The 26,331-nt window shown below is 41.4% G+C and overlaps 1 protein-coding gene across 1 annotated transcript; it reads left to right on the top strand.

The window, feature by feature from the left end:
- Positions 1-9,092, top strand: LOC116392397 (guanine nucleotide-binding protein G(i) subunit alpha-1). The gene is made up of 9 exons (XM_031863820.1): positions 1-475; positions 3,573-3,615; positions 4,534-4,675; positions 5,333-5,490; positions 5,606-5,734; positions 6,174-6,303; positions 6,411-6,564; positions 7,612-7,804; positions 7,898-9,092. Exons 1-8 carry the CDS (start codon positions 358-360, stop codon positions 7,800-7,802), a joined length of 1,065 nt encoding a protein of 354 aa, XP_031719680.1. The 5' UTR covers positions 1-357; the 3' UTR covers positions 7,803-7,804; positions 7,898-9,092.
- Positions 9,093-26,331: the final 17,239 nt, after the last annotated feature.

Raw genomic sequence — 26,331 nt, 5'->3', positions numbered from 1 at the left:
AACAGGAAGCGAACAATTTGTTGCCGTCTACTCTTTTTCTGTGAATGATTCTGGCTTTCATCAAGCCCTTTGTCTTACTAACGTTAGTTGAAACACAACCAGGAGAGCCAGCTGTCGTGAAAGCCGCACGTTGTGGTTAACTAAAATTTGAGTCTTGGCCGTGGAATCGGAAGCTTGAGTGCAAGGGCGTGTTTGAATCTCAAGTGTGGAGAGACCAGACACACACCTCCTCCTCCTCCCTCCCTCCTCCTCCTCACTAGATGCTAGCTCGGTAGCCTCTGCGTGTTGTTTCACTCCTAGTTGCAGTTGGGTTATAGTCTGCATTTTGTATTTATTCGGAGGTCAGTTTAAAGGAAGATGGGATGTACTCTGAGCACAGACGACAAGGCGGCGCAGGAGCGGAGCAAGATGATCGACAGGAACCTGCGGGACGACGGAGAGAAGGCTGCCCGGGAGGTCAAGCTGCTGCTGCTCGGTGAGAGAAAGATGGATGGACGGAGGGACTCTGTCTATTTGCTGGAGAGGGACTTTCCTAATGCCCACCGTCTGATGCAAACTTAAACCCAACCTGTTGCATATTAAAACGTGTTTCTGTACCAACGTTAGCTAAAATATAAGTTTATTCTAGCTACGCCCACGTTAAATAACATGGCGGAGTTAAGTTAGAGGAAACTAAAAAGTGGTAGTTTGAGACATTTCGGGGCTTCTCATGAATGGGGGTGGTTCAGTTAGCTATAAAGTTAGTGCTGCTTGATTTATTTATTTTTCTCCTCAGCAAATTAAATCAGCGCATTCAATAAACTATCGATCAGTTCTCTGAGTGATTAGTTTAACGTTAGTTCCCACAGTAGCTGCTAGGCGTTTCTTCCCATCGCGAAGTCAGTAAGCTAATTTAGCTAATCAGTTAGCTCCTGAGCTAGGTTAGCGCACCAGTGGTAGCTTGGATTAGTTAGCTCATAGACAGTTTAACCTTAAACAGTGTCTGAGATTATATCTTTTCAACCGCCCGTCCAATAATGGCGGCACTGTTGTGGTTCCTATTACATATTGTCTACATTATTACAGTTTAAATTACAGTAGCCACCCATCACATAAACACTAACGTAGCGTTAACGTTACTTTAGGCCGGGTCACTCTGTTGCTACAGTCTACCAGACTGGAAGACACTAGCTCATGTTTTTGGGGCAAATTATGAATAAATGTCCCACAATGCAACGTAAACGTTGGCGTTTGTGAGAATATCGATTAATATGGTGGGTTTAGAGGTCATACCATCTGGTCAACTGTTTCTCTTGACTCCAGAGCTGAAAGGAAGGCTTAACAAAAATATATTTGAAATTATGAGTTAAAATATACATTACATTTTATTAGTAATTTAATGACATCAGTTGTATGACTAATGGAGATTTCATACTCTATTTAATCTAAATGAGGTAATCTGATAGTGTGGTCATTTGAATACATGGTCAATAGGACAGGGACTTTAATCAACTGGAACAGGCAAATATGCTGATCGCTGAACTGTAATGCATCCTTTGTGTTTTGTTGTTAAAAGACATCATTCAATTCATAGAAGGCTAAAACAACGACTAATCAAATCAGAGGATCACATCCCTATATCAGTATTGCATCTCACAGTGTTATCTGGAAATGTTTTAAGGAAAGTAGCCACACCTTCTCTCTATTCTTCCTGGTAGCTGATGACCACTGCAGGCTGTCTCCGTCTGGAAAAGACGGGCAAGAGGTTGCATAGCAACATTTTGCAGCCCGGCTGACTGCAATAAGCATCTGTGGCAACTATACACACACAACAGAGGAGGCTAGTGCATGCTAGCTGGGGGGCTGCCTGGATCATGCCGTCTACAAGCAGTTTCTTCGAAAAATGCAACCGTAGTCTGTGTCTTTTTCGTCGAACTCTGCTCAGACACGTCTGTGTGTCATCACAGGTCTGTTTTCTGCCACTCTACAACGCTCAGCCGCAGCAGTCGGTTCCTGTATGTCTGTGCGTCATTTGAGATGGACCTGATTTGAATTTTCATGGTTAATGTTTTTTCCCCCCGTGTCACGATTCCCACCGGCACCTGTATGAGATGTCAGGGATTAGTTTGTGGATTTGTTGTCTGACGGGGCAATTACCATATGTCGCATGCATGTATTTCACATTTGTTGGATGTTTTTTTTTTTTTTTAAATATATAAAGTGTGAGTGTTTCTTAGCAAGACAGAGAGATATGCAGCTTTACCTTGCATGCTTATAGCAGCTCTGCCAGGCAACCCACTGGGGGTGTTTGCAATAAGGCAGTAATCTGCAACTGACATGCTCTTGAGACGGGTGTTTTGAGTGGGAGGACTGCCTTGGATGCACAAATGCAAATCATAAAGATTAATGTTTGTTTTTGTGTTGCGGCATTTCCGCCAACCAGAGCATTAAAAAGCAGCACAGAGGAGAGGCACAGTGCTTATTGTTCACTGGGGAGATGTCTGCGTCTCACATGGCTCGAGGGGGATGTGTGTTCCCATGTCCAATGTGGCCCTATCAAACATCCTAGCTCTGCCATAAACTTGAACCATTTTACTTCTTCCACTTTTGGCCATGATTTCCATCCCTTAAGCCCCTCAATTTCATCAGCTGAGTGAGGTGTGAGAGAGTGTTTGTAAATCAGAGTTAAGTGTGTCATGATCTTTGCAGTAATGTTAGCTCTGCAGCCTGCATGGCTGTTTATCATATGGGACGATAAACTGGTGAACAGTTCTCCTCACCAGGGAGCTGAGAGTCCCTGCAGAGGTACGGTAATTAAAATGTTGTGTGCTCAGCATGATGCATGCTCTGTATCTCACAGGGAGTTGGAGCTGTATGAGAGACTATAAACCAAACACATTTTTTGGCTCATTCAAACAGATCGCAGGCTTGCACAATTGTATGTTTCTTGTATTTCCTAACTTTTACTTGTGTTGTATGTTGATCTCGCATAAATCATATTGTTTGTATGAGAAGCATCTGAAAGCTCTGAGTCCAGCCGGCCAGTCTGATGCGGCGTTGGTTTGTAACCCAGGGATGTTTAAGCTTTGTGTAATCTCATTGACGGAGGATCCAGTTAATTAATCCAATTACACTGTGACCTAGCGAAACAGGGACTTAGACACTTCTTCAGTGCATTATCTCTGACTGTGTAGCCTCTGATGTGTTGCAACTTAAAGTGAACCCACTTATGTACTTGATGGGATATAAGCTGCCATTATATCTCGGAAGTTTAGCATCTGATTGTTGTGTTTGGACAGGAAGGCTGCACATCGACATATTGATTGCTTTACTTAGTTGTTAGGTCTGGACATGTTTGTTCACACGGTGCATACATTAATGACAGTAGGGCCATGACAATGCACACAAACTCAAACCAGAATGATCCCTTCGAGTATTCTGATACCACACAGATATGGAAGCCTCGTGTCGGAGGGGTTTGTGAATACTGTACCTACTTGTCTGACATCTGTGATTTGTACTTAAAATAATTCACATCATGTAACTGTTTCCACTATAATTCAATGTTCTGTGCCACCTGTTCTCTGTTTCAGGTGCTGGAGAGTCTGGGAAAAGTACAATTGTCAAACAGATGAAGTAAGTGTCAACACCTTAACATTTAACACCTTTTCAGTCCCTATGACTGACCTCGGACTGCAAAACAAATGGCACATTTTACTATAACTGCACCAGATCACTAGACACAGCTGTGATATTAGCAATCAACAGGTGAGACACTCTTGTCACATTTGTTCGCTCATTCAGCTTTCCCCACACTATGGACAGTCAGTATTTTTATCTAGTAAATTGAGATATTGGACACCTAATTATCATCTTTATAACTGGCATGTATTATGTTGAATAACACATTTTTTATATTAATTTAAAGGTGGCGCATGGCGTTGTTGGATTTCTAGCAAATCGTAGTGTCAGTCTTTTTAGTGTGACTCACTGGATGTAGAGTGTTAGGTTATTCCTGCCATTGGCCACATATTTCACATATTTCACTATCTGCGCTATGAATTATGCGAGGACACCGTTGCGCTGACATAGCACTGTGGAGAAAGCTCTGGCTATGCGACACTAATAAAAGTTCAATGAGTATATTATTTTAGTTTTACTAGGTATAATTAAAAACTAATTGTTTAAACACGACTCTTAAAAAATCAAGTCTCATGACAAATCAGAATGAAGTCTTAATCCAGATGTAAGTATTACCCTCCGTCTCTCACACGATTAAAAGGCATTTAAAATTGTAAATAATAAAACAAAAGTCTGGTTCCATGAATGTGATTTGTGGATGTGAAACATTTCTCAGTTTGACAAAAATGTAGTCTCCTCCCTTTTTAAACATTTTTCCCATAAACCTAAACAATGTAGCTGTATGGTTTGCCCTAAAACACAATCCATTCTCAGCCAATAACTGCCAGTCGACTATAATAATCTATTTTATGAACAAATCCATGAAAAAGCTACCTGGAGAAAAAGTGCTAATGCCCTCTGGTTGTGTGCCAGGATCATCCATGAAGCGGGCTACTCAGAGGAGGAGTGTAAGCAGTACAAGGCCGTGGTCTACAGCAACACCATCCAGTCCATTATCGCCATCATCAGAGCGATGGGACGCCTCAAGATTGACTTTGCCGATGCAGCCAGAGCGGTGAGTGTGAGAAAATCAAGGCTGGCATTTACACTGCTCTTGGGACATTACGGGTTGCATTTCTGTGCATTTATATAGGTCAGTGCTATGAGGGCAACGACTGGTTAGTCATGTCACTCTTCCCTACTGGGCTAATTTCTTCTCACTTCCTCCTCTGCAGCAGGTCAGACAGAGCTGGTGGGGATTTAGTCTCACATTCAGAGCGCTTCATTGAAGCAGAGGCTTACTGACACGAGAGCTGTCTGTGGGTCCTTGAGTTGATACGGTCACATTGCTGTGTGTGCTTGTTCATGGACAGAGTTTTACAGGAATAATCAACATTTCTGTTTCCTTTTGATTTTTGTTGACTTTGTGCTCATTAGTTTGGTGTTTTGTATAAGTGAGTTTGTATGTTACTAGCACGACATGCTTCAAATAAATACAGCGCATAATTGTGGGTCATTTTCATTTCTTCTGTTTCATTTTGTGAATCTGTGTTTCGCTGGTATAACAAGTGGTTTAGTCATTGCTTCAGCTTTTCCTTGTTGATTTTATGCTTTACAGATATTTATTTTTTGGCCACTGACCTGCTTAATGCTGTGTAGCTTTTCGAACCCAATGTATATATGAATACAATTGTGGATCCTGGCTGTAATTGGAGGGTCTTTGTCTCGTTAGGATGATGCGCGGCAGCTGTTCGTCCTGGCAGGTTCAGCAGAAGAGGGCTTCATGACAGGCGAGCTAGCCGGGGTCATCCAGCGGCTGTGGAAGGATGGAGGCGTTCAGGCCTGCTTCAGCCGCTCCCGGGAGTATCAGCTCAATGACTCTGCAGCATAGTGAGTGGACTGCACTGCATACAGGATGTGGGACTGCAGAATAACATTCTCAACTCTTAGTCTGCAAACATTTGTATAACGTTTCTAATCTATCCATCTCTTTTCTCCTCCAAAGCTACCTGAACGACTTGGACAGGATATCCCACGGTGCTTATGTGCCCACCCAACAGGATGTGCTGAGGACCAGAGTCAAAACCACTGGTATTGTGGAAACGCACTTCACCTTCAAGGACCTGCACTTCAAGTGAGTGCAACCGCCACAGTCAGTCCAGTCACCTAACTGTATGATGACTCCGAGTCGCCTCCCACATCTCCGATTCGTTGACTGATTCGAAAAGGTCTGGTGTTGTTTTCATTGACGGCTGTTTCCGTGGGTTGGAGAAACATTCGGCCAATCAGAATCCTGACACTGACAGGCATGTCACTTACCTAGTCGTTTTGTTTGCCTCTCTAAAAGCAGTCAATTACAGACACCTGGGAAGAACCGGCACTGGAGATCAAAGAGTAGACGTATTATTGTCATGAAGTGGTCTACACTTCAGTAAAGCCACGGTAGAAATTGTGGTAAAACACCATGGCTACACAGACATGTGGAATTATTAACGACTGACCGGATGAAGAGTCGATGTTGGGAGGCCTCTTGTTTGTGTGGTATATCGTTTATATCTGTGGTGTCTCTGCAGAATGTTTGATGTCGGCGGACAGAGATCAGAGAGGAAGAAGTGGATCCATTGTTTTGAGGGAGTCACCGCCATCATCTTCTGTGTGGCTCTGAGTGACTATGACCTGGTGCTGGCCGAGGACGAGGAGATGGTTAGACCCGTCCGACATACGCACGGCCCGATTCATTTATTTGTTCAGCTTCTCTGGTTGGTTACCACTGTGTGTGTGTGTGTGTGTCTCTCTCTGCTCTCATTCAGAATCGAATGCATGAGAGCATGAAGCTGTTCGACTCCATCTGCAACAACAAGTGGTTCACAGACACCTCCATCATCCTCTTCCTCAACAAGAAAGACCTGTTTGAGGAAAAGATCAAAAAGAGCCCTCTCACAATCTGCTACCCAGAATATGCAGGTGAGAGAAACACGCACACACACACAGTACAGAGACTCTCGATGCAGAGTAGGTGTGTTTTACATGCAAATACTGTACTTTGTATGTTGGTGTCGCACCTAAACCATAAAGTCTAACCAAGTATATTTGGTGTTTATTAGTGGCCGTCTGCAGGTCCTTAACATCCTAAAACTGTCTTCAGTCAGACAAATTCAATGGCTTGAAAGGTTTTAGCAACAAAACAAATTGATTTTATTCATAAATTATGTTTTGCAGATCTTATTGGTTTTGATTTAGGGACACTACATAAGTTGAATGCAACATGTAGTGTAATGTCATTTTTCTTCAAACCTCTGCCATCATAATCATTACAATAATGCTACACGTATAACATTCTACATAATAATCTCTTAGTGATATTTGCCAGCCCCTTGTTGCCACTCAAAGGCGCGGCAGTCTCTGCAGATGACACAGAAATGTGTCTTTATCCTCCCCTCTGCTCTGCTCCTGAACTGTGTGGGCTGCTTCATGTTTTTAACAATGTGTCCTTTGTTGGATTTATTGATACTCGGATTTCACAGATGTATCTTATCAAAATCTAAAACAGACAAAAATTCTGTACGAGTAAAAAAAAAAAAAAAAAAAAAAGCTCTCCACATTTGATTTGTATAAACTGTTATAAATAATATTTACTTGTTATTTACATCTCACCATCGTCTGATGAAACGGAGCAAAGTGTCAGTGAAGCTGCTCTGTGGCATGCTGGTTAAACTGCCATTGCTAAATACTTATGCTGCAGTCAAGTACATTTAAAAAAAAAAAAACAATGTTAAGCCAATAAACGGTAAAGGTACACCTTTACAACCTAATGCAACCCAATACAACAGCTCTGCCTTGAATTCTACTTGTACAGATCTGATAAACATCCAGTTACTTCATGTCTGTATTATTGAGATCATAGTGGTATCATAATGAAAGGTGTTATATTTTTGATTTGATGAAACTCTTCGTTGTGACATTTCCGTGCTCTATTTCTCTCCTAATTATGTCGTCTTCATCCTCCTCCAGGCTCCAACACCTACGAAGAGGCAGCAGCTTACATTCAGTGCCAGTTTGAGGACCTGAACAAGAGAAAGGACACAAAGGAGATCTACACCCACTTCACCTGTGCCACGGACACCAAGAACGTGCAGTTTGTGTTCGATGCCGTCACTGACGTCATCATCAAGAACAACCTGAAGGACTGTGGCCTCTTCTGAAGGTAACGCCTGCCGCTTCACGGACGAGCCGGGCCAACAATGAGGTCCGTCGCGTTGTTCTCCTCTAATCACTTTGTTTCCCTCTTTTCTTTCAGGCAGCCTGGTTGCTGGCATGCCGAGTGACTTTATTCAAGGGGACTCTGACTGGAGGGAACCTCGTGGACCCTGCTGAGAATGTCACTTTTAACCTCTTATTAACTTATGTTCATCTCTAAAAGTTTTAAAGACGGTGTGTAGAAAAACATCTTCTGTAAAATATATTTGTACGACTGTCTATGGCTGGGGATTTTTCACAGTTTTTAAAATGTGTTCGTTTTACCTTTTTATTATCATTATTTTAAATTTTTATATAAAAAGGGGGGCCTTGACTTTTTTTTTTTTTTGTGTGTCCATGAATGAACACTTTTTGTCTTGTTTGTAGGTCCTTGTGCCTTGCATGCGTTAGTTGCGGTGTGTTTATCATTGTTGAGTTAGATGTTAGGTTTATGTAAATGTTACCATTGAACTCTTCCCAAGCCGCCCCTCTGCCCCCGAGTTCATATCAACTATTTTTTTTTCTAATGGTTTCATTGTCGCATCATTTTTTGCGTCCTTGGACAAACCAAACAAGACCAAGTCACTCTGTAGACCAATTCACTCTGACATACTGCGAGAGGTGTGTGTAAACCTTTTTCGGATGTGTGATTTGCATGTGTGCTGCGAGTGGGAGCTTTGTTTTGATTGAGGCCAAAAGCCGGCGTGAGTGATTGTGTGTGTGTGTGTGTGAGAACGTGTGCACAATATAAAACAAAGGGACTTTATTCCTCTACTTGTCATCCTCTTTCAAAGTTTTATTTTTCTAAGCGACCAAAAAGAAGCTACTCTCTGTAATTAACTAGTGCACGTTGTTGGTGTGCGGCTACAAACTGTAACATTCCTTATTGAATCAAGAAGCAAAGAGAAGCTTTGAAAAGAGGATGCCAATGGCGGCCTTGTAGCAGACAGTAGGACCACATGTAGATCTGTGTTCAGTGCATAGACAGACGGAGACGTGGCTGGGTGCACTGTTGTTGATCGTGTGTGATGGTTTCAAGTTACATATCCCCCCTAGACCCCCAACCCTCTGTTTCCATTGGATGGGCACATTAGTGGACTAATCTCCATGATTTTGCTAATAAAAAGAAGCTGCTATGGTAAAACCATGGCAGCTTATGCAACAAACTAGTATTTCTCTGAACTTTCTTTGTGGTAATAACATGAGATGTGATGACGGAGCAGAAAGTTAAACTATTAAACTACATTTGTGAAAAACGCATGCTTTTGCTGTTTCGATCCATTTAAGCTGCTCTCATCAGATTCAGAAATACTAAATATCACATTTTGTTTCCAGAAGTACAGAAAGCAGCTTTTGTCCCATGTCTGGTACAGTGAGCAGCAGAAAGTTGTCGGGGGGACAAATTCATGAATGCATCCATAGACCAGTAGAATATTGTCAACAGATCCCCTCTAGACATGTTCAAAGACATTCAGAAATACTCTGCTCTGCTTAATAATTTGTCTGTGTTTTTTAGACAATTAATCCAGTATGCTACTTGCAAATTCTTAAAGTAAAAGCTACTCCTTACAAAGTACAGCATCTATAAGCACATGTGCTGGTCACAAGATGTCTCCTACCTCTCTGAGAAGTGTATTTTAGTGTATTTGTCCTGCAAGTCTCAAATCACATTTGGTAAGTTGCATTACAACCAAACTAGGTGTGATGTCACAAAGCATCTCAAAAGCGTCAAACTCTGATTTAAGGTGAGAACAGAGAAACTCTCCTCCTTCGGCAGATGAATGTGAAAACAGCTCTTCAGTCTAAAACTGCACATGAAATCACTCTGCATAGTAAAGGTTCAACATATGTTTAAGTGGAGAGAGACTTTAATATTTATCCTTCAATTAACTAAAACCCAGTTCAGGATTCAAAGTCATCTGCTAGTACAGTTCAACAGTAAATAGTTCCCTCTAGTGGTCCAGTAGTGTAACTGCATGTAATGACAAAGCCTGATTGCTGCTTGATGATCACAAAGGAGACGGCTGAGGAAAATCTAATCACCAGTTTTAATATAATTAACACAGATTGTTCATGACTAAGATATATTGGCCTCTTGTATTCAATCTCCATTGGAAACGCCCCAAGATTAGGACTAATTAGTCCTGAACTAGAATGAGTGATTTCCTTCCAAGCTGTGATGATTTAAAGCAACATTGAGGGCCAGAATCTCTTCCAGCACTCATGAGCCGATCAACCGTTAAAGGAATTAGTTTAGAGATAGTGAGGGGATTATCAGAACGACTGTCCTATTCCACATGTTTTTTATTTCCATATGATGATGGCCACTAACATCCTACAAATGGGTCACAGCAGTGACGAGGCCAACTCCTGTCTTGCAGACTTAGCTAAGCCATCGCTGCTCAAGCGCAACGATTAGGCATTAGCTGAGAGGACACTATTTTTGGGAGGCATTGTGTGATTTAAAAGCTAACTGCAGAGTAATTTAGCTAATCCCCAAAGCCCTCCCAGGAAAATCAAAGAGTGTGGATATGAAGCTTCTTCAAAATTAAGGTGTGGTTTAAGATAGAGGAAAGAAAAGAGGATGATGACTCTATTGTGATTGCGATCAAACGGCACATGATGGATGACTGCAGCTGACCAGGGAGGCAAAGCAATTGGAATCCAATCCATTTATATATTGTCTAAATAAGCTCTTTGAAAACTATGTGTAACAACCAGCTCATATCAGGTAAACACCTGAGAAGACTAGAAGAGATAGAAATCATAACTTATGTGTTATGTTATACGATAACTATGTGTCCATGTAGGCTAGGATTGTAGTTTAGCTGATAGGCTGCTGGGTTTTTGAGGCTGATATAAATGTTCGGGAGTTAAAATCTCTCTCTCTCTCTCTCTCTCTCTCTCTCTCTCTCTCTCTCTCTCTATATATATATATATATATATATATATATATATATATATATTCTTCACATACAGTAAGGATCCCTGAAGAGAAGAGTTCAGCATTTGTGGAAACGTAGATCGATATCAGTATTATGTCTGTATGGTAAATATAAGAGGACAGCCAGCAGTTGGTTAGCTTAGCTTAGCACAAAGACTAGAAACATGGGTAAACAGCTAGCCTGGCTCTGTTTAAAGGTAACAAAATCCGCCCACCAACACTTTGAAATCTAAAGACATCAAAATTCCTGAGGTTATTAACAACATAGCCTATACATAATTTATATAGTTTTAATTTTTATTTTTACACAAACGATATATAGGCCTACAAGTTAATTAACACGCTTTAGTGGTGTTAGTAGGTATTTTTTGTTACCTTTGGACAAATTTAAGCGAGCTGTTTTCCTGCTAAACTAAGTTAATCTGCCGGCTGCTGGCGTTAGCTCGATATTTACCATACCAGCACAAGAGTGGTATCAATCTTGCTTTCTAACTCTCGGCAAGAAAGTGCATAAACATATTTCCCAGAATGTCAGAACTAATCCTTTAAACCTGCATTTACTGATTAATAGGGATTCTTGGGGGCAGCATAATAAACCGCAAAGACTTAAGACCAAGATATCTGAAAAATAAACTCAATGGTGGACAAAGTAATGCCATCAGTGTTTCTATCAAACATATCTTATACCTTTCTGAACAGATATCAATATGTGTTTGTGATCCGCTCAAATTAGCTGTTTCTTTGAGTCAGGCTCTGGTTTGGAGACTGTCTCAACTTTCTACAGGTGTACTCTACCATCACAAGTTTCACTACTTAATTAAATCTCATTGTGAGCTTGGAGAAAAAGCCAATGTGATTTAGTCGCCAATTCCCTAAAGCCATTCAGTCTAATTAACTTATTCTCTATGTGCATTTGGGTGTGTGTGTGTCTGTGTGTGCACATGTTTGAAACTGATTTTTAACTGCTGCTCCAGTCCAACACACCCCTGGGTTTCCAACTGCTGCCACTGTGCTGTCTGTTTAACTTCAAAGTTTAAAATGATGGAGGATCTTTAATATTTTTTGTCTGCAGTCTGTTTTCTCAAAATAAAGATCACAAAGACAGGAGGAGTCGATTCACTCTGTTGAAAGTGAATGAGTGTCTGTGTGAAGGTGACCCCACTCCCCCCCCTTGTCTTTGCCGAGCAATAGAAAACAACTTAGTGTGCATTTGTTACCTAACAGCAAATGCACGAAGCAGAGAGTCAACGAAGGAGGCAGTGAGCTAAATCCATATAAGCTCTATTGAAATTCCCCCTCTGAGTGCGCAGACTGCCTCATGTTATTGTATTTTTGCCTTCTGTTGTTGGCAGTCTGCTTTAGGATGCTCATTACTTTCTGTCTATAATGATGATAATGATGATATCAAGCAATATCCTTCTCTTTCTTCTTCCTCCCCCACCCAGTGTGTACAGAGTCACAAATATGGTCACAGACAGTCTGAGGGGGCCTCTACGGATGCTTCTGGCGCACACAATCACACCCAATAAAACAACTTTTGTTTTTGGTTCATTCATATTTTGGCAGAAAGAGAAAGATTTGATGGAGTTGTTGCAGCTCTCAGAGAAAATAAAAGATAAATCATGCTCTGTTTTCAATGTTTCTCCCTCGAGCTATTGCATACCAGTAGACCAAAGGACTTCATAATGCTGTTATGGGCTGACCTCCTAGCACTGTGGCTGTGTCCACATGCGAGTGGCCACACAGACACCGAGAGCGACTGCTGTATTCTGTAAAGAGGACATTAGAGTGGCGACGAGTTGCTTGAAGTGAGTCCAAATTTAGACGCTCCAGCTCAAAGCTTCGACAGCTGATGGCTTTTCTTTTTGTTCTTCTATCGTACTTCTTTTCACAAAGGAAGCTCCAAAATAGTGAAATACTCTGATCCAGATATAGATAGATGAGCACAAGAGAAGAATTTAGTGTCCTGCACGCACACAAATACTATTTATGCTACCAAAACTACAAGGTGCCAGATCTTTATTCTACTTGAAGGAAGCATCATCTGATTTCACGATTTAGTACACCAGCAATTTAAAAGAGCCGGAGTTTGAGTGAAAATCTGCAGACTCTGAGTCCTCCTTAGTATATAATCCCTCAACCCTGAACTCTCTGTCTCAATCCAGGCTACAGGCCTCTTGAAGCTGCAGTTCTGATATCCACCAGCAGAGGCACAAATTAAACACAGCAGGGATTAATTTCCCCTCCTGATGTATGATCTGTTAATCCAGCCAGTTTTTTTTGGACTATACCAGTACTCTTTCTTCACTGTGGTGGTTAGGCTCCAATAATCATCTAGTTTGCATCAACATCTGTTTAGAATTGTCCAAAGTGTTTGCTGTGACCAGAACGTACAGCACGATGACCTAGATGCCACTGAAGTAAGTAAAGTGACAGTCAAAGTGAATCCACTGCTCTTCATGGATTATTTACTGGTTGCAAATGCACAGGGGGTTGTGTACAGTAATGCAGTTTTGTAGGGAGGATACTCACATTTCAAAAGCACATGTGGGCCCTTAAAACACACACGCACACACACATATAGAGGCACTGCTGAGAGTGGCATAGAGGGACTGTCATCCTCAGTCGATTTCACCAGCTCTTGATTTATGTGTTAAATATTGAATGAAACTTTACTTCACCCGCTTCGGAAAGTCATGCAGCCATGAACAAGTAATGGCAACAAAAGGATTTGTCATATTTTGTTGAGCGTGGATTCATGTCATCATAGCAATTATGTAACTTTGACCAACTTAAACAGGGTGTATTTAAAACCACAAGTGCAGATGCTGTATGCTGCTTGTTTTACCCCAACATTTTAAGATGCTAATAGAGTAAACCTGTAAAACGTTGAAGTGGGTGATGAATTTAAAAACAAACTTGCTATCAATTTACAATAATTACCACAAACGGAAGTTTGAGCCTTTGGGCTCCCTGAAGGGTCTGGGGCCCGGAGAAGTTGTTGCCAATTTAGCCCTGTTGGTAAACCAGCTTAAAAATCTGCATTGCAAACTGTATGTTATACTAAAAGTAATACTCCCAGAAAGTCTCTGCTCTCTATTAAAAAAAGGTGTCACATGTTAGCATGCTGCACGTTAGGACTTTAAGGGAAAAAAGTGCAGCCTTTAAACCTTTTATTTCCCAAATCCCCCCAAAATGGTTGCAGATAACTAATATGGGGTGAGGTGTATGTAATGTAGTGTACAACGATGTTCCGCCTGCATGTGACCGCCTGTGATCACAGTGAGCCTGAGGAAGCGCCTCTGGCAGTGTAGTGGGAGTGAAGCGCCTCCTGTGTTATTTCCCCTCCTCTCCATCTTTTTACGCCGAACCAGAACCATTCATCTCTCCCCTCCTTCAGGCTTCACATCCGGGTCATCCGCTAGTATCTGTCTCTTGCGTCCGTGTGTCTGACAGTAACAATTATTTCTTCATCCGCCACCGTGCTGTACTGCAGCCCTCTGCCCGACTGCGCGGCTCGCCGAGCGGACACTGCGCCTGGCGTGCACCGGTGATGATGGAGCCGTGAAGCTGCAGCCGGTCGCACAAAGGCAGGGATGAGACGGTAGGAGGCTTTTGTATGGGCCAGTCCGCGGTGAATAACTCGCCCTAACGATGTCTAAGAGCCTCAAGAAGAAAAACCACTGGACAAACAAAGTCCACGAAGCGGTGATCACCCGCGGAAAGGAAGGGGAGCTGGGGTTCGAGCTGAAGGGGGGCGCGGAGATCGGCCAGTTCCCCCACTTCGGCGAGGTGAAGCAGGGGAAGGGACTGATCCAGAGCGGCAAACTGGCCCAGGATGAGCTGCTGCTGGAGGTCAACAACATGCCAGTGGCCGGGCTCACCACCCGGGACGTGCTGGCCGTGATCAAACACTGCAAAGACCCGGTCCGCCTGAAATGTGTCAAGCAAGGTGAGATACGGTGAACATGAGAGGGGCTAGTAGCGCTGATTTAAGAGGCGGGGAGGAGTGTGTGTGTGTGTGTGTGTGAGTGTGTGTGTGCTGTGTTTGTGTGTGTCGCTGCATGGTTTGATTAAGATGCCATTTGTGCAGTCATCTGTCAGTCTGCACTAAAGGGACAAAGCACAGACCCATGCTTGGGCCTGTTTGTTATAATTACGAGACGTAATGATTGGTTTAGTCCACCAGGATCAGTTACTATAATGATTAGCCTGTATGGAAGCCGGGAGCAGCCGCCGTTTGTTTATCACAGTGTCGCTGGTTCGATGCCACAGCCTGGAGGGGGTGTGTCCGTTTAGGCATCACGCCACAGCCTGCGGTTTTCTTCTTTTTTTATGGAGGACAGAGCTCGTTAAACTGAACAGGCCCGCGCCGTGGATGCAATGTTTTTCTCTTTGCTGCTGTTCAGACAGACAGACACTTTCTGTCTCATTGCAGTATAATTATGCACTGATGAAAAATTAAACTTTTGTAGCCAAATGCTTTCATGCTGATCAGCTCTGTGGTCAACTTGGTGTGCTTTAACTCCCGCCCCCCAGATTTCACAATTGCCTACACACACACACACACACACACACACACACACACACACACACACACACAAACATATTTTGTTTATGAAATGTCCCTGCGTTCAGAAGTGGAAAATAATTGTGCAGGTCTCTTCCAGTCATGCTTTGAGGAGCTTTTGAGTGTTTTGTTATTGTCAGCCGGTGCAGTGTTATGTGTGATTATCGTGGCCTCTGAAGCTCGAGGCTTGTTTCTGAGCATAGCAGTGGATTTATGGCAACAGTGTTGACTGAGTGACCTGCTTCTGTCAGCCGGCGTAAAAGCAGACAGGGTCCCTATCCGACTAGAACATTGGATTGTATTAAGAGCGGAGGAGATAGTTATCATCACACCCTCTGAGGCTCAGTTTAAGTCCTTATAAGTGGCTATAAGGGCTGCGTTCTCAGCCATGAAATGAGCATTACAGTGGCTTGTTTCTGGGACACCAGAAGAGAATATAACAAACCAGTTATTTTTTTTATTGTTGGACAATGCCGAGTTTGCTCACAGAGGATTTGTCTTCACCCTCTTTGCCTGACTCTCTCAATCTCAGTGTTTCTGGGGGGTTGCGTCACTGTGATTGATTATTGAGTTAGAGCCACTGACAGTGTAAGAGTACTGTCCTGTGATGTGTGAGGGGTTAAATGCTAATGTGCACGTATCTATCCCCCTCCTCCTCTCTTATCCATTTAAACATGAAGTTTATTGAACTACCCACCTCACACAGCTGAACGTGGTCTTTGAATGTCCTTGAGCACTCTGCTGTTTCTGCACTTGTTGTCGCCTTATATATATTCATGCTCTGTCTGTATCTCTTGCTGTCATTCGTCCATTTGACTTCTACCCAGTGGAGAGCAGAGTGCATTTATGGCAGTGTGCTTGCAGACAGTTGCTGACACGCTTGTGGCCCGCTGAGGAATCCTCTACAGTAGAAGCAGTCCAATCGCTCTGCTCAGAGGCCACACACGGCCAAAATCAGAGACGGATGTCCTGTCTGGGTGCACAATCATGTCTCACTGCCCATGCGAACATGCGCACACATTTACACATTTAACAGACTATTTTCAGTCAGGTAGAAACCCCCCTTCTGTCCCTAAGGGAGTACAACAGTGACAGCACGGCCTGATGGACCTCCAAAGTGAGCTCACAATCTGACTGTGCCCTGACCTCCTCTCACACACCGTTTCATCTGCACTCATCGCGGATTTCAGGGAACATGCACATCCAAATACGGGATACTGCTTTGTAAGGAAGGGACTATCATACAGCTTTTACTGGCCCAAACCTGTTAAATTATTTGTGGTACTGCTGCATTCTCAGCCCAATATAATGTTCATATATAAAATATATAGTTCTGTGTTGGCAAGTTTTCCTTGCACGGCACAACATGTAGGTGTGAGTATCTTCCACTATTGTCCAAAGACATCTTGTGCTACATACACTATACCGTTCAAAAGTTTGGTATCGCCTACCACAAAAGCTTGATTTGTTACAGTCAGATGGCTGAGAGGACTATACTCTGTATTTTTGAATTGTTTTTCATGAATTTAGGTTGTAGAAAATTGGGAAAATAAACTGGAAGCTTAGCATCACAATGTGTGCAGATTTAAATAGCAACCGATTCCTGTTTCAGTGTCAAGTGCACAATAATGCCTTTTACAAGCTGGAATATTATCAGGTGCGTTGCTTTAGCAAAGTGTTTTGTAAAACGGCACAATAGAAATAGAAGGTTAGTCTAGGGATGGCAGCATTGGAATATCAGCTGAACATACTATGGACTGACTGATCAGTTTAAACCTCTTCAATCTAACCACTGAATGGACCGCAGTCACTCCTGGACTGGAAAACTAATTCTAATCGAACGGTATTTGTTGGTAAAAACGGTTCCAACAGTCTTCTCACCTGGCATGTAACACTATGGGCACATCAACTAAATGAAAGTTTAAAATCATTCTTTTTCTTTTTGGACCAAAACCGTTTCAAATGTTGATAATATCTTTGGTGTCTGAATTCTACTCTTTTCGTCTCTGTTAAACGGATCCTCAATGAAGGAAAGAAAAAAAAAACGTTTGAATGATAGCGTAACTAACTACGAAATCAATTACTCAGTCAGTTGATGTTGTTTTGCAGAGAAATTATTTAAATGCGAGAGTAGAATTGCCAGGAAAGAAATGTTTGATTCTCCATCTCAAGAGGGCTGTTATTTATTCTCCCGCTGTGTGTGAGTGTGTGTGTGTGTGTGCGTGTGTGTGTGTGTGTGTGTGTGTGTGTGTCAAGGGTCTCAGTTCTCTGTCATGCAAATGGGTGTGCTGCAAATTAATCTCAACTAATGGCAGTACAGCAATATAACGACACAACATTTTCACAAGAAAATCAAAACAAAACAATTTGTATATTTATGTAAGTAAAACTCTGCAACCTTAACATCCCATTATCTGGAGCACAGGTGCAAAAGAATAAGTGGATCAAGGCTCAATTTTATATAGCTGCTTCAGTTGCAGGGTCCTGGTGTTGTACATGCTCACTGGCACACTGTCACGACTTACTGGGACACTTAAATATAACAGAGCCATTGTTAGTGTTATTAGCAACACCTGTGCTGTTGCTGCTGACAAGTCAAAACGTCTGCTGTGAAAAAAGCCCACTACAGCAATCAGTGTAACATTACATGCACACTCTACTGAAAGGATTGTTTTTGAGCTTCAATGATAAGAATATTTCCAAATGCATTTGCAATTAAAAAACATTTATAGTTATCGATTTTCTTGTTGGTTACCAAATGAGTTACTGACTCTGTCCATCTGTTTGTATAATTATGTGATAAACATCTTTTGTCCGTGTTCATCTCCCCATCAGCACCAAGCAGGAGTGAAGTGAAAACGGCTGCTGGGCTCAGTGAGGCAGATTTCTAAAAGTGCCATGAAGATCATAACCGTCGAGAGGTGTTAGAACAGTATGGAGAGAAGTGTGATCGAGTGTGCGTGTGCGTGTGTGTGTGTGTGTAAGTGAGAAAGGGAGGTGGAGTTTCAAAAGAAGAGTATGGTGAAGGTGTGAGAATACACACTTCGGAAAACAGAAAATTCCATCTTGTGATGTTTTCAGATTATGTTTAGCAGATTCCTCATTTAAAAAGTAAATAAATAATGATGTGTCTTTATTGTGCCAACTTGTCATAATGACTAATGCACAATGGACAAAATATTGTGGTGATAACCTTGTCTTTGTCTTTCCTTTCTCCCTAATTAAGCAAAATTGCTACATATTTCAGTTCACACGACATTGTGCTTGAATGGTTTCATACGTTTTGGTTTGTAAGCTTCCTTTAAGTGCTGCTTAGCATTAGTTTTTTCCCTGTTTATTCTCCGTTTTTGGAAAAAAGGAAAACAATATTTCTCACAATTAAATAAGTATTGAACCTATAAATAACCCAGTCGTCTTTTTGGTTGCCTTTAATTGGCATGAATATTTTGTCATAAATAGCTATGGTGCAAATACAGTGATATAAATAATGTTAATGTCAGCTATTTTTAACCTTTTTTCATTCAGATTACATTAGAGCCGTCATCCCAGGATGAATCCACAACAAATGTTCTGATTTACATAAGAAGAGAAAGAATATAAAAATGCTATTTTCCCTTCCGTGGATAAGAAATGCAGACTTAAAGCCAGAAACACCTCACTGCTTACTGATATTGCCTGTTTGTTCTTTCCAAATTGTGTTTTTGCCTCTCAGAGAGGAGTGTGGAGGAGAAAGACCCCAGGATGTTTCATCCAGCTGAGTTTATGAGAATAATATGCGGCGGTTTCTGAGGAAAAACAACATGATTTCAAACTGTTAACATGCCCTTTAACATCAAAAGTGGAGCACAGCCGGCCTCGGCCGCACTGTGCAGCCGCTCTCGGCCAAAGCCGATATAGGCCAGGCTAGGTTAAGGAGCTCTCTATTTACTAATGAAACTGTAAACATGAATTAAGCAGATGAATAATATTAATTAGTCTTTTAAATTGTAACTTCCTTGTCCGTTCCTATGACTGTACACAGCCCCCTTACTGTGGCACCTCAGCATCAGAACCAGAATCATTGCTAATTAATGTTAATTTTAAAACCCTGTGAAAAAATGTCTTAGATATGCATGTGGTGGGTGCGTTGAAGATATAATGCTAAACTGTAATGCTATAATTTTTAGGCTGAGCGTTAAGCTGCAAGTCGTACGTCATTCATTCAAACATAAACTTTGTTCGTAATGTTTGTATCCTTACAACTGAAAAAAAAAACACCTTGCACAACAAACACAGTATTCATATTTTTAAACTTTACTTTTGCATAGGAAAGGATTTGTTGAGGAGGAATAATTGATGAGTTTGGAAAATGTCACGATATCTAACCGCGTTTTTGGTTGGAGTGGGGGAGCATATAGCTTCCCCAAACAAAGTGCAGAACAGAGCTGCCATATTTACTCTAAATTCTCATAAATTGGTTTAGCTCCCATTTCTCTTTTCTGTAACCCTACAAAATAACACAATAAAGCCATTAGCAGGCCCCTTGCCTTTGGAAGTAGGTTAATACTGTAGGTAGAAGGTGTATCTAGTTAGTCGGACTTGCTAACGTTTACTCTATTCATACACTTTTCTTTTGCAATTTTTGGTTCTGGGAAAAGACACCATCCTCCAAACTCTTGATGTCCTGAGTATTGCATGCACATCTAGGCCTAGGCTCCCCATGCCTCGTTGTTAAGCTAAGATTGGATAAACGCAGTAAGTGGGAGGAGTTTAGCCAGCAGTAAACGTGAGCACAAATCTCAGATTCACTGTCCATAAAATAATTGGTGTATAATTTGCATTTGAATGTTTCTAGAAAGTAGACCTTCGTGAATTGTATGAAGTTGTCAAGTTTCCTGACTCGGCTGTCCATGTCGTGCCAGTCCTCTGGGTAATGTGGGTACAGTACGGAGGGACAGATGGAGCGGAGGGAGAGAAGGCGACCTTCTTCTCCTCTTGTTTCGCTTTGTTGATGAAAAGCTTGAAGAATCAGTGCATAACATCCTGTCTGCTCTGTTGGTATTAATAACTCGCCAAGAGATGAGTTCTGTCAGAAGCGAAGGACGATTTTATTGAGGCTAGAAGCTGCTGCAGCACGGCTCAGAGGATCAAACTAAAGCTGACCCAGCCAATGACCAAATATCTAACCGGTCCAGTTAAGTGAATTAGGTCAATGTAATTCTCCTCACCATGGACATACTGCATGGGACAATCTGGGACTGTGCTGCTGCATGTGATGTGTAGAGTCAATGATTGTGTGACTAAGACATGACTGAAGGGAGGTTTTGTCAAAACAATTTGCTGTCCATCAGTCATCGGATCAGTTTCGTCCAACCACAATGACGTCAACTGTCTCATGCATTTGCTTCTTTTAGTAATAGTGGCCTATGATTGGTTGAGATGTCTTACGATCTTGAGTCTCAGCTGGAGATTTTGGACTTAACAACATAGTTATCGTTTTCGTAAAGAGTCAGGTTTAAAGGGTTTTCCAGAGGCACAGACTGATGGATCACCATGGCAATGTGACTTTATGATGCAGTGTGTGAGGAGGTCGTAAGTAATTCACACAAGTATGTTGCCAAGAAAAGCAGTTCATCTGGCTATGATTAAACACCATATTCTTATGATTATTCATGATGTTTTTCTGTGTGTGTGTGTGTGTGTGCACATTATGTTTATTGTGGGAACAACAGGAAATGATAAGGTAGTTGATGCGTCTCTCTGTGTGTCATCTCAGCATTACATCAGATGTTTTGGTGAAATTAGATGATCAGAGGTAGCTGGTCATTAAAGTCATTAAATAAAAGATCCAGAGCACAGAGCGCCTGTTTAAAAATCAAATCCTATTAAAATCTTTTGAGTAGTTCTTTTTTGACAACTAACTTTTGGCACTGCAGAGTATATTTATATACTCAGTCTAAAAATGTCCACATCTTATCATGTCATCAGTGCTGAGCCAACAGACAGCATACTTCTGTCATTTTACATTTAAGAAAATATGTTTTTACAAGGCATATATGTTGCAGCACGTGTAGACTCGGATGTGTGTGTTTGTGTTTGTATTTACACCTCCTCTTGATGGAGCATCAAGGTGGGAGGTACCGCAAACATTCCACCTCAAGACCATGTAAGATTTCGGGGGAATTGCCAGTATGGCTATGTTGTGGATCAAATGGTAATTAGTCTGTACTTGTACAGCGCTTTTCTAGTCTTCTGACCATTTAAAGCGCTTTAACACTACATGTCATCATTCATCTAACTAACCACTCATACCCACCATTCACCCATTCATACACTAATGGCAGCAGATGCATCCAAGGGGCCACCTGCCCATTCAAATTTGACTTAAGTGCAAGAAAACAGGCCCCTATCATAATATATTACTTTACTTATATTACTGATGCATCAATGCATGGGCAGCACCACACTGATGTACTTGGATCGAGGTCGAGCTTGTTTTAGATACCGTTGAGTTGTTTCATCTAAAACAATTCAGCATATTTTATAAATCGTGTTCAGAATGCAAAATGTCAATTTGCAAAGTAACTGTTGAATAGAGCTCTAAATAAATCAAATACATGTCCGGGGAGAAAAAAGTACCAGACTGAGAGTCACAACCATCTCTCACCTCTAGAGATGGAGGTCGCTGGGACATTTGGCTCATCACGACTGCTGCATCAACGTGAACAGAAAGTAATTCAGTCTGTACATGTGTGACATTGTGTGTCTGGTGACACACACACACACAAACAAATTTACAGTAGAAGACATGACGTCTGCAAACAAATTGTTTGTACTGTATGTGCTGAAACAAGAGTCCCCCCCCTCCCAGTTTGACAGAAGCATATCTTATTCAGTCAGGCATGGCGGCACAGAAGGCAGCAGATGGTTTTCATTCATTGACACACTGTAGATTAACCAGCAGCACTAATCTGATAGCTTCAGATCTGAATGAGAAGGATTATAAAAGCTGGCGTAAGGATCCGCTCCAGAAACCTGAAACTGGTGGATGGCGACCAACAATGGCTGCGATTTAGTTACTTTCTAAAGAGGCTCACCATCATTCCTGAGCAGAATATCTTGGATTGGAGCCAAATCATAAACACAATGTTATGCTGTACATACACTGAATGTACAAAACATGAAAGACATCGTCACGATATTGAGTTAAAGCCCTTTTTATACATTCACACCTCAACTGTTTCAAAATCCTCTAATTTGTGTTCTTCTTTGTAATTTATGTTTTTTTTGAGGAAAATTAAGGGATATTGTATTTCACCTGAATTTACCTCATCATTGTACCTCATATAATAGGTGCTTTAATGGTAATGCATCAGTTCATTACATATTAGGACTGATATAGATAAACTGCATATATTGCACTGCTGACATAATCATGTTCATTGCAGCAGCAAGCTTCTACTGGAAGAAATCTCAGCTGATGTGCCTCATTTGCATTCAGGATGATTTCATCACTGTAGTTGATGCTCCGTACCAGTAGAGGACAGTAACCATCTAATCAGTTAGTACTAAGTGCAGCTTCCCTCACTGCACTGGCACTTCAGAGATGATGCGGTTCATTTGACTGCTCAGTATTTTATCAGTAAAGGTCTAAACCTTTAGCGGTCATTCTCTCATCTGACAGTTGTCGCCGGCTGTAGTGCTGAACGGCTCCGTAACGCTCTATAAATGCTGTAGCTGATGTCACGAGGAGACTGGTGACTGTAATTATAACCAAAGCCTCTCTTCTGAGTTAAGTCTGTCTCAAATAATAGTTGTACTAAAGCTATAACATCCAGCTGGAACTACATGAACATATGTTGTATGTTTACTTGTTTGTGTCTATCTTATAGGCATGGTATAAGATTGCCACTTAAACCCTAAACATTTTAGTAGCACACAGTGGTATCTATATCCATGCAGATAGTTTGGGTTTGATCAAACTCTGAGGTGTCAGCCTCCACACTGAAATAAGAGAGGTGAAAAATGATTTCCAAAGAAAATGGTCCACATTGTATCTCTGGAGCAGAGACACTTTCTGAAAACAAAAAACATTGCTGCTGATGTTTCTCCTAATGTTGTTGGCACCAGCGACACAATTCTAGGCCAATAAAACCAAAGCTATCTGCATGGCCAGCTTTTTAGGAGTAGCCTAAATGTGAAAACGTGTCTGTTAGTGGAGGTTTGGAGGACCCAACCCTTTGATCCTTTACTTATATTTCACACTAGCTGAAAATGATGGCGTCTCCATCCAAATCCAGGTGATTACTAACAAAATAACAAAACCACTCTGAATTCGGGCAGGATTCACATATGTTTCACGATTTAAATGTTGACATCAGTGCTTCGTTAGCATTGTCTGATCCAGCTATGCATTTCATTTCAAATGGCTGTTTACATAATGTAATACATTTTTAGGCTTCTCTGGTAACAGTACAAATATTTGAAGCGATGTATTTGATCACGGTGGTCAGAATTGAATGAGTCAGAGCAGAACATCTGCTTGGTGAAGAGCTTGTGAGAAGTTTTCCACCTGACTAGTTTGGATGTGAGTAATGGCCACTTCTTCTCACTGACTTTATGTGCTGTTCATATAGTTCATGCTAACATGTGACGAAGAAAAGAAAGGAGAAGTCAGGATAGTACAGTTCTACAATTCAATACATTTTAGTTTGGATTAAGCAAAGGCACCCGTAGTGATACAGACTGGCTTGATTAGACCGTTGCTTAGAGGAGAATCATTATGATCCTCAGAGGGCAGCGTTCTCTCTGCCACAGCTACAATAACTCATTTTTGTTTTTACTCTGAACACACCCTTGCTGGTTTTAACCCCTTGTGTTATTGAGAACTGCACCCGCAAACCAATAAGTTTCTCATTACTCTCTGTTGTCTCTAAGGCTCCTATCTCTCGCTATTTTATCCCAATTGTTGTTACTCACTGCTAGAGAACAGATAAAGTGTTTCAGCCCACACACACCTTTTCCCTTCACCAGAGTTTTATTCCTTGACTATTCTCCATCCTCTCTCCTCATTTTCTGAAGCTCTCAGTAAGTCTGTTGCTTTAATTCCTATTAAGATGCATCCTGCTTGTTGTGTGAGGAGCGCAGCTTGAACTAGATAGTGCAATCAGGGGTGACAAAAATCTCCATATAGCCGCATTTAAAAAAGGAGCCACCACATACACAAAAAACACGCACCTCCTCATGTCTCATCAGCAAAGACGTGCGAGGTGAGTGGAGACGAGGAATTCATTTGCTCGCTGTGGGAGGAGGAGGACGGTACATGGAATATTATGGTTGGAAATTCTTATAACCTCCCTCTTTTGATTTTAAAGTCACATTTATAATGTGGGCTTTCTCTGTATAGTGACTCAGAGGATGTAAATGTGTGTCTGGCCTTGATTACGGTGCTGTGGAGAAAGACATGGAGGAACGTCATCATTAAGACTAGTCTGAGGATGGGGGGGATCAATATTAAGACCTTTAGGAGAGAGGCTCTGTCATTTACTATTAATAATGAGCCCTGCCGCCTGCTGTAATAACGTCATTAGCGGTACTGGAAACAGATACTTCATCCACAAGTAAATGGCCTCACAATACACCCACATGTAGAAACTATCACTATATATACGGTGTAATTCACATACACATCTCACACACACACACACACACACACACACACACACACACACAGAGAGGTCAGAGCAGGGTAGCATAAACAGGACGACTGGAGAGGTGGATGAGGAGACAAAGGAGATGGGACAAAGGACGAACGGAGAGGAGACACGAGTGGCTGGAGGGAAATGGAGAGGGAAATTGGATATGTTCTTTCGAGAACATAAGACAGAACTTTATTAATCCGGAAGGATTTGTTTTTGTGCTTAAGTTACTCAATATACATATACAATGGACATATATGCACAACAGTTTGTATAGTATACGAAAATAAAATGTAATGAAACAAAAGACGCACAAAATAGAGAAATCATTGTGCAGGGTCCTGGTTATTAAACTTACAAGCAATGAAATGAACTGTACAGCAGTGATTCTTATTAAAAAAGGAATCAAGTCAAATTGTATTCAAATCATATTTGTAAATGACCCACACACATAGCTGGTTTCACGCCATATATGTGTAAAGTTTGTGTTTTTAAAGCCTATTTTCTACTCTGGCTTTTATTTAGTTACTCCCTTATTTTGAAAGTTTGAAAATTGACAGTAACGTTGAAATACTGCGAAGCTCGGAAATTGCTTCTACTAATTAACAATGGGAGAGTCTAATTGGCTCCAGTCGAAGGTGGCAACAAGGTACGTTTAATTAATTTAAATGTTAAGTTTTGAGTCTATTTTTTGTGGTTAAGTTAGTTTGCTAAGTTTGTGTCGCTATTAGCCAAGTAACATTTATGCAATGGTTACTATTCCGTTTATTTTATATTCTGTTGGTTTTAAATTACCACTACAAACAGGAGTCAAGGCTTACTTTATTGTTCTGTGATGCTACAACATTATATACAGAAGACACTTTTCCACATTAGCTTAACTCCGGCCAACTAGCATGTTGTTTTGCTTACATAAAGTGTGCTAATCTAACGTTAAATCTTGATAGTATAGCTAGTATCAGACCACTTTTGCTCCTTTATAGTTATCATCGGAATACATTTTTTCACAGCAGACATTTTGAATTGTTACCGTAAAATCCCAGGTGCAACTAACTAATAACACTGGTGATGGCTCCAGTAACGTTGATAATTGCACTGCAGCAATTAGTACTGTTATTAGTTACACCTGTGTTTTGACAAGCCAAATTGTTTGCAATGATGATTATGTATGTCAGTGTCCGTCTGTGTTTTCAGTCATTGACCCCGGTGCTGAAGATGATGTGTTTGTAGTAGCTTCTAGAATTTGGATGAGAAAGCAGACAAAGACATGTTCCTCCTTTTACTTGTGTACATGTGTTCCAGTC

The sequence above is a fragment of the Anarrhichthys ocellatus genome, unplaced genomic scaffold (assembly GCF_004355925.1).
Source record: "Anarrhichthys ocellatus isolate YVR2014 unplaced genomic scaffold, GSC_Weel_1.0 scaffold2, whole genome shotgun sequence".
NCBI lineage: Eukaryota > Metazoa > Chordata > Actinopteri > Perciformes > Anarhichadidae > Anarrhichthys > Anarrhichthys ocellatus.
This window is presented reverse-complemented; position numbering and strand designations above follow the sequence as displayed.